Source organism: Onychomys torridus, chromosome 4, assembly GCF_903995425.1.
Source record: "Onychomys torridus chromosome 4, mOncTor1.1, whole genome shotgun sequence".
NCBI lineage: Eukaryota > Metazoa > Chordata > Mammalia > Rodentia > Cricetidae > Onychomys > Onychomys torridus.
This window is the reverse complement of record NC_050446.1, coordinates 150,241,843-150,255,250: the sequence shown is the minus strand read 5'-3', so window position 1 is coordinate 150,255,250 and position 13,408 is coordinate 150,241,843. Positions and strand designations below refer to the sequence as shown.

The following is a 13,408-nucleotide window of genomic DNA, read 5'->3' as shown; positions in this document are numbered from 1 at the left end:
AAGTAACAAACTACATTCTTTTGTGGGGTTGGGGAAAGCAGGAAGAGGTAACTGAACAAGCTGCAATCCATCTGTCCTTGGATTTTATCCTTCTGGGACAACCCTAGTCTAGATCCAAGACTTTGATATTTCTCCCTTCCCCACTAAGCTGCTGCCTGAAGACTGAGGAGTCTCAGGCAGCCTGACCAGAAGGGCCCCCTGGGTCCTGAGGCATTCAAGTCTAGTTTTGAGGGCAGGATGACAATGTCCCATCTACCTTCAACCTTAAAAGCTTCAAAAGCTTCACTGAGCTCAAGAGCCCCCATCTTCATCCCAGGCTTCACAGTGACACTGTCCCCAGTGTCTGAAGTATCCCTTTGGTCAGCCTGCACCTTGGATGGCCACACAAGCATAGCCTCTGGGTCTGAGAAACAGAAGGCTGTGGAAATCAGTACCTCTCTTGGTCTTTCATAGCTCCACACGCATGTTGACCCTCTGTGTGGTGAGTGTATGAGGCTGACACCAACTAGAACTCTTAATTATGGAATTATATAGCTATATAGAGCAAAGTAAGTCTCACTTTCTATATATTCAAATATTCAGAAACTCAGTCTTTGGTTATTGAATTACTGGAAACACCAGAGATGTTTGTCCCCGATTCCCCATGAAGAACTTTAAGGAGAGAAAAGGAGATGTATTCCAAAGTTTCTCCCAGAAATGACTTCTGGGGAAGCCCTAAGGTCACCCTGGATTCAGCCCAATCTTTCCCTGCCTGAGTGATGGCACAATGATATTTCAAGTTCTTAACGACAGTTGAATCACCACGATCCTGGATCACAGAAGATTAAGTTATATTTGCCAAACAGCTCATATTTTCTGAAGCAAGAAAATATAATGATGTATTTTACAAAGAAGTCACAAAAAATCTAAACGAGTGTCTAGCTAGACCTGAAATAACCAGAGCGTCCAATTGACTACAACATCACGTCCTCTTGAATATTTTCTATGGCTGCCGTAGGAAAGTTCAATATAATTCAAGGCCAGTTTAACTTCTCATACACAGATAATTTTATAGCAGGCACATTGTCGTTCAAGTCAATCAATGATTCAGTTTGCTTATAAAAGCATAAACAGAACCTTTGAAAGTATTGCTTTTTGTCCTTTCTTGCTATAAACCATTAGATTTGGGGCCAGGAAACATACAGCCCAAGCAGAACAGTTATTTGCCTTCCTTAATGTTCAGTGTAGACTCTTACCCAAGGAACTAAGGCTTAGTCATCAAATTCATTATTTTAAAAAATTACTAGGTTTGCTAACCCACCATCTGTTTTAAAGTAGGGAGGAATACCTGACCACAGATAATACAGGGTCTGTCTTCTTTTTATAAAAGTGGCCAAGGGGTTCAAGGCTTTTGAGTTTCAAGTTTTTCAGAATTTCTCAGGCCCTCCTTCTAATTTATACCTTTCTTAGGGCAGTATCTTCTCCAGAGCCTGGAATGGGAGCCAAAAGACCTCAACCCGAAACCTAAATGGAATATACATGCCAGAAAAGATAGAGTGGAGAGTTCACATCCTTTAGGTAGCAAGCACAGAAGGGGCTGTAGAGATGGCTTCACAGTTATGAGTGACTATGGCTCTTACAGAAAATGGGGCTTGGTTCCCAGTGCCCACACCAGGCTCACGACTCCCTGTAATTCCAGGTCCAGGAGATTTGATGCCCTCTGGCTTCAGTGGGTACCTGCACATAAATTGTGCACATAAACTCACTCAGGCATAAACATACCTATTGGTGGAATTATTAAGGCCACTCCACGTAGTTAAAAGGGAAGTTTATTTTGTGGGGTAACTTACAAATGAAGGGGTAGGTCGCAGAGTCTGGCAAGGTAGAGGGTAGTCCGGCGGCGGCGTTCTCTGGAGAACTCTGCTCGGTCCACCTCTCGCGTCCGGCGTCCCGGAACCAAGAGAGTGAGTTCTTCCCGATCCTTCGTCTTCTGCTTCCTCCTCTGCCCCGCCTTGTGGGTGTGACCATTACCGAAGCCTCAGTGGGGGTTGGAACTTCCAGGCCAATGCTGGGATGCCTATCCACTACATCTCCCCCTTTTGTCTAAATAAGAAAGTTCTAACCTAATACAAGACTATATACAAAGAGATGGTTATCAAATATTGTCCAGGAGTAATGAGGGATAATGACCTAGATAAGTTGGAATTACAATAAGTACAAACAATATCAAGCAAAAAACACATAGTAAAATCCAGGGAAGTCTAGGGCATGGATAGGTGGCGTGTTACAAAGATCATTCCAAAAGGTGTCCTATCCTAAAGAACCTGAGTCTAATACCTAATATATCCTATCTAAGATATTATATATGTATATATACTAAGTTGTAACTATAACTGCTAATCTCCAACCTCATCAAAGACCTGAGAAGGAATATAATAATATCTGAGAAATGAGAGAAGGACGCAAGCAACTTTCGGGAGTCTTGCAAGAGTAGACAGAGACAGCTAGCAGCCTGGACAGTCACCTAATGTTTCTCAGTATCGTTGGTGCATTCAAATTGGCTACAGGCCTAGAGTATCTGACAGACCATTTTCAGAAGCAGGAATTCTGAAAGACCATCTTACCCTGTCTTGGCAAAGTATAGTGGTCGCTTTCCTTGTGTCCCACTTGTCCAGAAAGGACAGCATTTGTACTGTCAGCAGTTGAGGCGAGGGCAGTTCTTTGCCCAGTAGGCCATTTTGTGCCAAGAAGACAAACTTCCAAATGGAAATGTCTTAGAAGCCCAACATTCTCTCGGGATCAAATTGGTGCTGCCAGGAGCAGTTATGTCTCATGTCAACAGAATTCTAAGTTATTTAAATGCCATGTTCTCTAGGTCCATGAAGTGTTTGAAGATTACCTGTCCATCTGACCTATGTATTTATAAATCTGGATAACCTAACTAACATAATTATAGAGATGACAAGCATAGGTGACAATAACTATGTAAGTCTTATCTACCTAAACAACCTAAGGACTAAGCTTCCTATAAATAAGGCAAACAGTCTGTGAGCAGATGTACAGTAAAAGGACAATGACTTTAAATTGTGACAATACACAAAATAACTTTAACAGAGGTAGGAATGTATAGTGCAATATGCAATATGATAATAATCCTAAATATATATCAGTATACAGAATATCTTAAACAGAAGTAGAACATACATACAGTATGACAGATATAAATTCACATTTGTATCAATATACAAATATTTCACATGAGAGTAAAAATATGTGTACAATATAACAAACATAGTTCTGTATTTGTATCAATATACAAATTATCTTAAATAGGAATGTAAAAAGTTTATAATTTTATCAACATATAAGAATTCATAACAGTGCAAAGGCTGCTATATTACTAAATTTGTTTACTAATGTATATGACAGTCTACCATAATATCTTATACCTATTCATTCCATTTCTTCTTTTCCCATTTTTTTTTTTTGAGACATATTTTGTTTCCTTAAGGAGAGTACTGAGTTTAACAGTTTCTTCCACCCCCAACCCTAGAACCATAACCCTGAGAAATATGAACCTTAGGGAGAAGGGGCGTCGTTTTCTTAGAATTGCTTCCTGCTGTTTAGGGAGCGATGGTATCTCTGTTGGGTATTGTGAGAAAGCTCAGATAGTTAAATCTCAGGTAGACTAACTGTAGATTCTGCAGCAACTCTCAGAGTAATGGGTAAGGCTGTCTGAAATTTTGGAAAGAAGTGTAGTATGATGATGATTACCATGGCATCATTCTGGATTGGGTAGAGTTGTTGTCGTTGTTGGGGCCCCATCTTCCTTCTGGAGACTTCAGAGATTGCTATTGGAAAAAACTTATTTTTTATCAGAATGGAAGGTTTGGATTTAAAGATGTCATGACATGTAAGAAAGGATTCCAAGAAATCAAGAGTAAGCATGGAGAGAATTAGAATCTTGAAGATAATGGTTCCTTATAATTGGTTTCCTTCTGTCTCACGCCAGAGGGCTCTTCTGATATGGGACTGAAGAATCTCTCAACCTTTTCTTTTATCAATATGCTTGGGTTTAGAGAAGGAGTGAGCCAGTTCCATCTCCAAAGCCAGCTTGGTTTATGATTAAATTGGAACCACAACTATTCTAGATTGATAGAGATATAGATGTTAGACAGTGATATCTTACCCTGTGTAGATTGGTACCAATAGATTCTTTCTTTCTGCTGTAAACATCCGGATATCCAAGGCCTTATGATTTCTGGAAGATGGGTATTTCCATTATCCTGGAAAGACAAAAACAGAACCCTACCCCAACCTTTGATTGTTAAATTTTTCTTACAACCTGAAGAGATGTCATATTGGGGGATGATCTTTTATTTCTCCTCATCAAGGGGTTTCTCCTGTTCGAATCGAATTTTTATTAATTTTGTTGGTATCCATAGCTTTTCTTCTCCTGTGGAAACAAAAGCAAAACCCCTTCCCCAACGTAGGACATATCCAGGTTTCCATTCTGAGGTCAACACATCTTTGAAATAAACCGGTTGGTTTAGCTCAGGAGTTTTGTCTGTCGTCCAATGTCTCTCCGCAGCTGTTGTTCCTTTCTCATCAGCATTGAGAAAATTCAAGGTTAATAAAGCACTATGCACTCTATTTCTAGGAGTCATTGTTACCTGTTGCTGTTTATTTAGCATATCCTTTAAAGTTCGATTGGATCTTTCTATGACTGCTTGGCCTGTGGGATTGTGTGGTATACCTGTAACATGCTTTATATTGTAATAAGCAAAGAACTGTCTCATTTTATTGGAGACATATGCTGGGGCATTGTCTGTCTTAATTTGTACAGGTATTCCCATGATGGCCATAACTTCTAATAGGTGTGTAATCACAGAATCAGCCTTTTCAGAACTCATAGGAGTTGCCCACTGAAATCCTGAATAGGTGTCAATGGTATGGTGTACATACTTTAATCTTCCAAATTCTGCAAAATGAAACACATCCATCTGCCAAATTTCATTTCTCTGTATACCCTTTGGATTGCTTCCTGCAGGTAATGGAGTTTGGTTATAGAAGGAACAAGTAGGACATTTTTTCACAATATCCTTAGCTTGTTGCCAAGTAATGGAGAAATCCTTCTTCAAACCTTTGCTATTTACATGGTGTTTCTTATGAAATTCTGAGGCTTCTAGCACATTACCTATTAGTAACTGATCAATCTCATCATTACCTTGTGCTAGAGGTCCTGGCAGACCTGTATGGGATCTGATATGTGTTATATATATAGGATGTTCCCTTTTTCTGATGATTTCCTGCAATTGTATGAATAATGAAGTTAATTCTGTGTTATCAGGAATAAATTCAGCAGTTTCAATGTGTAAAACAACTCTCTCTGCATATTGAGAGTCAGTGACTATATTGAGGGGTTCTGTGAAGTCCATCAGTACCATAAGAATGGCATACAGTTCTGCCTTTTGTACAGAGCTGTATGGACTTTGTACCACTTTACTTAAGTCTCCTGATTTGTATCCTGCTTTCCCTGATTTATTTGCATCTGTATAGAATGTGAGGACTCCAGAAATTGGCTTGTGTCGTACAATGTGAGGAAGGACCCATTCAGTCTTCTTTATGAATTATATTCTCTTGCTTTTGGGATAATGGTTGTTAATCTCTCCCAAAAAGTTACTGCAGGCTCTCTGCCAGTATTCATTATCTTTCCATAGTGACGAAATTTCCTCATTAGTTAAAGGTACTACAATTTCTGCTGGGTCCATTCCTGTCAACTGACGAAGTCTTAATTTACCTTTTTGAATCAAATCAGAGATCTTTTCTATATAAGTCTTTAATTTCTTATTTGGTTTACGTGGTAGGAATATCCATTCCAATATAATATCTTCCCTCTGCATCAAAATACCTGTGGGGGAATGTCTGGAGGGGAATATGACAAGAATACATTTAAGTTCTGGATCCACACGATCCACATGTGCTTCTCGAATTGTCTTTTCTACTAGAGCCAATTCCTTCTCAGCTTCAGCTGATAATTCTCTAGGACTATTTAATTCTTTGTCCCCTTCTAGAGTATTAGCCAAATTTTGTAGTCCATCTTTGGGTATTCCCATGATACCCAATAAGTTGGAAATGCTTCCTAACAACTTTTGAAAATCATTAAGAGTCTTTAATCGATCTCTCCTCAGTTGTACCTTTTGGGGTCTAATTTTTTGTAACTCTATCTTATATCCTAAGTAATTAATAGAATCTCCTCTTTGTATTTTTTCAGGAGCAATTTGTAGTCCCCAGCGAGGCAAAACTTTTTTTACTTCTTCAAACATGCTTTCTAATGTGTCTAACTTTGGATCAGCTAATAGGATATCATCCATATAGTGATAAATTATGGATTGTGGAAACTTTACACGAATTATCTCCAATGGTTTTTGCACAAAGTATTGGCATAAGGTAGGGCTGTTTAACATTCCCTGTGGGAGGACCTTCCATTGATATCTCTTGACTGGCTGAGAATTGTTATAATTAGGAACTGTGAAGGCAAATTTTTTTCTATCATTTTCTTGTAATGGTATGGTAAAGAAACAGTCTTTTAAGTCAATTACTATTATAGGCCATTCTTTGGGTAGCAGAGAAGGCAAGGGCATCCCAGTCTGTAGGGAGCCCATTGGCTGAATTACTTTATTAATAGCTCTCAGATCTGTCAGCATTCTCCAATTACCAGACTTTTTTTTAATAACAAATACAGGAGAATTCCAAGGGCTGGTAGATTCTTCAATGTGTTGAGCATTTAACTGCTCTTGAACCAGCTGTTCTAAAGCTTGTAGCTTCTCTTTTGTCAAAGGCCATTGTCCAACCCAGACAGGTTTATTAGTTAGCCATTTTAAAGGTAAGGCAGTTGGTACTTCTGAGAGTTCAACAGCAGTTGTGATCTGTTTGTGTACAGCCTGAATGGTTGGTGACTGGTTTTTATAGCATGTTATGATATTATTCCTAGAAACATGCATTGGCCTGTATTCCTAGGGTCTGTTCCAGGGAGTAAACCTCCTCTCTTGTAAGGGATTCCAGATTTTTCATGGAATCATGGAAGTTTTTATGTTCTTCTGAAACACATGATTCCATGGACCTTATCTTATCAAGTAATGATAATTTTTCTTCCTTATATAGTGTCTGAGTAGCTACAACTTCACTCTGGAGAGTTAGTGTTCTATCCATTAAATACTCATATTTATTATCAATAAAAGCAATTTTGGGTACAAGCTTGTTTTGTAAATTCTGGTTAGCAGATTCCAGAGAGAGAATCTTTTTATGTAAGTCCTCATTGCTATCTTTTAAAACCTGTAATTCCTGGTTAGCAGATTCCAGAAAGAGAATCTTTTTCTGTAAGTCTTCATTGCTAATTTTTAAAGCCTGTATCAGTCCCAATAATGACTCATCTTTGTTCTTACTATTAAACCAGTGTTTGAACACTGTGTGAATTATTACAATGAATGTCAAAATGGTACAGGCCAGATATGTCTTAGGGAGGTCGTATATTTCCAGGAAAATGTCATTCATCATACAGGCAAAAAGGTTTTTAAATTCTTGTGAGGTAATGTTGTCAGCCATATTACAAGAATTACTCAAGATTTGTTAGTCAGTTTTAAGGTGTAAAATTATCAAGTACTTTTACTTGAAAGAAGCTTATCTTTCCGTGGTTTTGGGGGGTGCAGTAGCACTTTTCAGCCAGCAGGAGGCGTTGGTATAGCTCCAAAGCAAGGCCTGCTAGTGACCTTGGCTGGCGGCAGCTGAAGGCAGGAGCCACCCGAGCCAAGGTGGCAGGGAGCCGGCACTCAGGGAGGAGTGGGAATGCCTCACTCACAGCGGTTTTCGCTGGTCTGGGGGCTAAGCCAGGAAACTGACACCCGACTTGCTGTTCCCTTTTTCGGGAATGGGACCGTGTAGGCGTCCCCTGGTTAAATGGAACTTTGCAGGCGTTTTTAGGTGCCCGCCAGCCGCCAGCCAGGAGGAGGCTGAGGTAGCGAGCCGCCTGGGCCTTTGGAATTTGCCCCACGTTGGGCGCCAGATATTGGTGGAATTATTAAGGCCACTCCACGTAGTTAAAAGGGAAGTTTATTTTGTGGGGTAACTTACAAATGAAGGGGTAGGTCGCAGAGTCTGGCAAGGTAGAGGGTAGTCCGGCGGCGGCGTTCTCTGGAGAACTCTGCTCGGTCCACCTCTCGCGTCCGGCGTCCCGGAACCAAGAGAGTGAGTTCTTCCCGATCCTTCGTCTTCTGCTTCCTCCTCTGCCCCGCCTTGTGGGTGTGACCATTACCGAAGCCTCAGTGGGGGTTGGAACTTCCAGGCCAATGCTGGGATGCCTATCCACTACACATACCAATAAAAGTAAAAGATAAATCTTTTTTAAGTGAAGAAAATGTTTCCCTCTAACTGAACTTAAATTCTGGTATTGGTCAACTCAGCTGTGCCCCAGCCCTCCCTATCTCTAGCTTCAGACACTAGCTCAAAGTTAAGGAGGAAGAGGTAGGAGTCATGGTGCCGGTTCTCCATCCTCATCCTCAAGTCTTCCTCATTGTTGTCTTTTCCCTGGACATCAGCTATCAGTTCATGAAGCTCCTGCCCAAACCCTCGTTGTCCTGATCACCAGAACTTCCTGGCTAGCTGGTTCTCACCAACCTCAAGAATATTCTGCTATTTCTTTCCCTGAGATGGGGGGTCAGTGAGGTATAGGGCAGGACCACCACAGGATTAAAGGATGAGGTGTCTCACAGAACCTTTCTGATTGGTAATCTATAACCCTGTCATAGAACAAGCCCAGATCTGTATCAAGTTGCCATTTCAGCCTGTACCCACCCCATTCCAAGAATACAGCTCAGAAGAAAGAAGTGGTGCTTGGGGCTCCCTCCAAGGACCTCACAAATACTGCTCAAATGGCATGCCATTGCCAGCTCACTCTCGACCAGAGAATTTTGATCACTTCTAGAAACCAATTAGACTTAGCAAATGTATTTCAAGATCTATTGCTTAAGTCTCAATCTCGACTCTGAAGCCCTAAAGAAAAGAAGGAATATATATATATATAACATTTTTATAATTTGTATGTTTTTATAAATATACATTTATAAGTTTTATAAATATTGCTTATATGTATTTATAAATATATTTTTATATATATAATTATGTTTCTCTCAGTGTTCCTGCCCTGCCCTACTCACTCCACCTAAGAATGATCAAAATTCTAAAAATTTCAGTAAAGTTTAAGAGTACCTTAGGAAGACAAATAAGTTGTTTCAAAATAGTTTTCTTAAGAAGAACTGAAATTCAAACATCTCAAAGAGGGTTGAGAGGAGGAAATGTCAACTCTGAGAGAGCAGGTTGCCCCAGAGACAAAGACTATATGTCAGACCCAGACTGAAACTCTGCAAGTCAGTGAAGGTTCCTTGGAATAGAAGCCTGTGTGTGGCTGGGAGTGGGGACTAGATGTTGGAGACTGACTCTTCACTGTGGGCATGGCAGTCAGGAGATCTTCCACTGAAGACCTGAAGTTTGATAAGATGTTAGTCACTTTTCTCATGACTATGACAAAGGCAGCTTAGGGAAGAAGGGGTTTGTTTGGGCGTATAGCCTGAAGATACAGTCCACCATGGTGGGGAAGTCCGTCATGCTGTGACGGTGGCTCATTGTGACAGTAGGGTTGTGAGGCAGCTGGTCACACTGGATCGACAGTCAGGAAGCAGAGGGGGATGAAGGATGCTGCCAGTTTATTTTCTCCTTTGCTCTCTTTTGTCCAGTCCAGAACCCTCAGCCATAACTGGGGTAGATTGCCTATCCTCAGCTAAACTTCTCTGGGAATGCCCTAATAAAGAGACCTACATGTCTATCTCCTAGGCAGTTCTAAATCCATTCAAGTTGACCATGAAGATTAACCATCACAGATAAAGACCTAGATCCTGGAAAAAGGGGATAGACATACAAAAGACTCAAAGGGCCAAGTTTGAAAATGCTCAGACTAATATTTATTTAAATAAATTCATACAAATAGAGTATCCCTCATCTGAAATGCATGGTACCATAGTATTTAGGATTGAGTTTTGTTTTTTTTTTTAAGCTGGGAATAGTTACTACACATAGGATGTTTTGGAGATGAGACCCAAATCTACACATGAAAGACACTTATGTTTTATATACACCTTGAGAATTTATCATAAGATTAATTTGATACAATATTCTTTTTTATTAATTTTTTTTCATTTATTTTACATACTGACCACAGTTTCTCCTCCCTCCTTTCTTCCTGTCTCCTCTCCCCACCTCCCTCCTACCCACCCCCATTCACTCTTCCTCCATCTCCATTCAAAAAGGGGCAGGCCTTCCATGGGAGTCAACACAGCATGGCCCCTCAAGTTGAAGCAGGACAAAACTCCTCCTCTCGAATCAAGGTTGGGCGAGGCAACCCAACTTAGGGATTGGGTTCTCAAAGGCCAACTCAAGCGCCAGGGACAGGTCCTGATCCCACTGCTAGGGGCCCCACAAACAGACCAAACTAAATAACTGTCACACACATACAGAGGACCCAGGTTGGTCCCATGAAGGCTCCCTAGCTCTCAGTCCAAAGTCTATGAGCTCCCACAAGCCCAGGTCAACTGTCTCTGTGGGATTCCCTGTCATGACTTTGACCCTCCTCCCTGGCTCATACAATCCCTCCTCCCTTTCTTCAACTGGACTCCCAGAGCTTGGCCCAGTACTTGGCTGTGGATCTCAGAATCTGCTTCCATCAGTTACTGGATGAATGTTCTCTGATGACAATTAGGATAGTTGCCAATCTGATTACAGAAAAAGGCCAGTTTGGGTACCCTCTCCACAATTGCTAGTAGCCTTAGCTGGGGTCATCCTTGTAGATTCCTAAAAGTTTCCCTAGCACCAGGTTTCTCCCTAACCCCAAATCCCCCTCCCTCGCTATCAAGATATCTCTTTTATTATTCTCCTGTTCAACTGGATCCCTCATGTTCCCATATTCCTCTCTCTACCCCCAATTTACCTAGAAGATCTCTTCTAACTTCCCCTTCCCAGGGAAATCCATGCATCTCTCATTGGGCCCTCCTTGTTACCAAGCTTTTCTGAAGCTATTGATTATAGCCTGGTTATCCTTTACTTTACAGCTAACATCCACTTATGAGTGAATACATATCATATTTGTCTTTCTGGGTCTGTGTTACCTCACTCAGGATGATTTTTTTTTTCTAGTTCCATCCATTTGCCTGCAAATTTCAGGATGTCATTATTTTTACCACGGAATAATATTCCATTGTATAACTGTACCACATTTTCTTTAGCCATTCTTTGGTTGAGGGGCATCTAGGTTGCTTCCAGGTTCTAGCTATTATGAATAATGCAGCTATGAACATAGCTGAGCAAGTGTCCTTGTGGTATAACTGATCATCCTTTGAGTATATGCCCAAGATTGCTATAGCTTGAGAATATGTATGTTGGAATTATATATTCCACAGCTGGAGATTCTGGGTACTCAGCCTGTACTACAGTTCTGATTATTGCAACCAGTGGTATCTAGCAGCTCTTTGTCATCCAACAAGTCAAAACAAAAGTAATTGGAATCAGTCAATATCCTGCCCAAAACAGGATAACACTGAAACACTAGCTTTTCAAATTAAAGTGTGTCACATACTAAAATATTATTACCTGATGAAGGAGCACACATAGTTTCTAAAGATGTCTCAGAACCATGAAATCAAGGAACACTAAAGAAGGAATGAAAATATCTTTCTGAACCCAAAGTGAATCGAGAAGCCATCTGGAGTCTTCCTTGCAAAACCCAAAAGTGCAGGAACAATGGAGAAAAGAATTTCCACAGACCAGCCTTCCCGGGAAGGCTGAGACGACAAGGCAACAGGAGTGGATTATTCACTCAATAATAGTAGGCGTTGCAGCGCATGGACAAAGAATAAAAGACAAACCAAACAGAAACCTAAGTACATGTATAAAATCACTTAAAGATGGTTGAATGAGTACACGATTGATTTATTTGCCAAAAGTCTCACAATGGAGAAAGGAACTTACAGGATGACAGAATTTCACACTCCTAACTATTGTAGGGTGTAAGAGTACATAATTATGAAAATCTACAATGACACGTTTATTTATTCAGTCATTTGGCTGATTGTTTGTCCCTCCAACTAGGCTCTAAGATGTGTCAGAGCACGGATGCCAGCACGGTGTTGTCCTTATCTAAGTCTCTGAAATACATTAACTCTTCATGGAATTTATGAAGACAATAAATGAAATTAGCTGTACACATGGGAGGAGACACAGGGAAAAAAAAACTAGCACATATGAGGGGAAAGGAGACAAGCCTTAAGTAGGCCACTGTGAAGTAGCCTTATGGAAGTGAGCCTTCAACATAAAGCAGGAATTAAACACTAAAGGCTGTCTCACTTGCAACATGAGAACTAGAGCATTCTGGCAATCAGTGAACAGAAGTACCAAAGAAGCTCAACACAAGCTGGATTCTAGGTGGAGTTTGCTAACACACAAGAGGTACCCCAACTTAAAATGAAGCTATTCCTGGAGAACACTACGCTCACATTTGCTAAATCTTTGAAGGCTTGAAATAGGGGACACAGGTTCTAAGGACACATGCAAGTCTGTGACAATTTTGCAAGGGCTGGCCCTCACAGATTGCAATATAATACTATATATATATAAATATATAATACTATATATATATAAATATAATAAATAAAGTATATGCAAAATGCAATAATACAGAGCCTTAGCACAACCTCCAAGGAGGAGTTACAAATATAAGATGGTGTGTTGAAAGCCCCAGCCTCCTTTATGTGTTTGCAGCTTTACTGACCTGAGACCCCTTGTGTTTTTCAGAACTCTGATGCAAGTTACGACTTCAGCAGCAATGACCCCTATCCCTACCCACGATACACAGATGACTGGTTCAACAGGTAAACTGAGCCTTGAAAACATCTTTATTGTTAGCCTTTGGAGTTTATTTTACTCTGTCTTGTTTAGGGCTTGAGTGTCACCAGTAAAATCATACCAACATTGCACTATGTTATATATGTTCTTCACAGTGGCTACATTTCTGAATCTTTGGAGTTTTAGTATTACAGTGACCCTCAAAAATTATTGTTTGACTATCATCTTGTTCTTTTGAAATAGAAATGGTTTGCCAATCTAACTTATTATGGATAAGAAAAAAACAAGAAAGTTTTCTCAGTTCACTACAGTGATTTAAAAGATTTCACTTGTCCTATTAAAGCTATTTCAGAGAAACCTTTTTTGTTTTGTTTTGTTTTGAGACAGAGTATTACTATGTAACTTTGGCTAGCCTAGAACTCACTCTGTAGACCAGGCTAGCCTCAAACTCACTGAGATCTGCCTGCCTCTGCCTCCCTAGTGC

General features: G+C 40.3%; 1 protein-coding gene across 2 annotated transcripts in view; it reads left to right on the top strand.

Annotated features, from left to right (window-relative positions):
* Positions 1–13,408, top strand: part of Pcsk2 (proprotein convertase subtilisin/kexin type 2) — a 260,763-nt gene that overhangs the window by 191,791 nt on the left and 55,564 nt on the right. For both annotated transcript variants that reach the window (XM_036184115.1, XM_036184116.1), the window contains exon 6: positions 12,874–12,950. In XM_036184115.1, the coding sequence (XP_036040008.1) occupies positions 12,874–12,950 (77 nt within the window). The remainder of the gene's footprint in view (positions 1–12,873; positions 12,951–13,408) is intronic.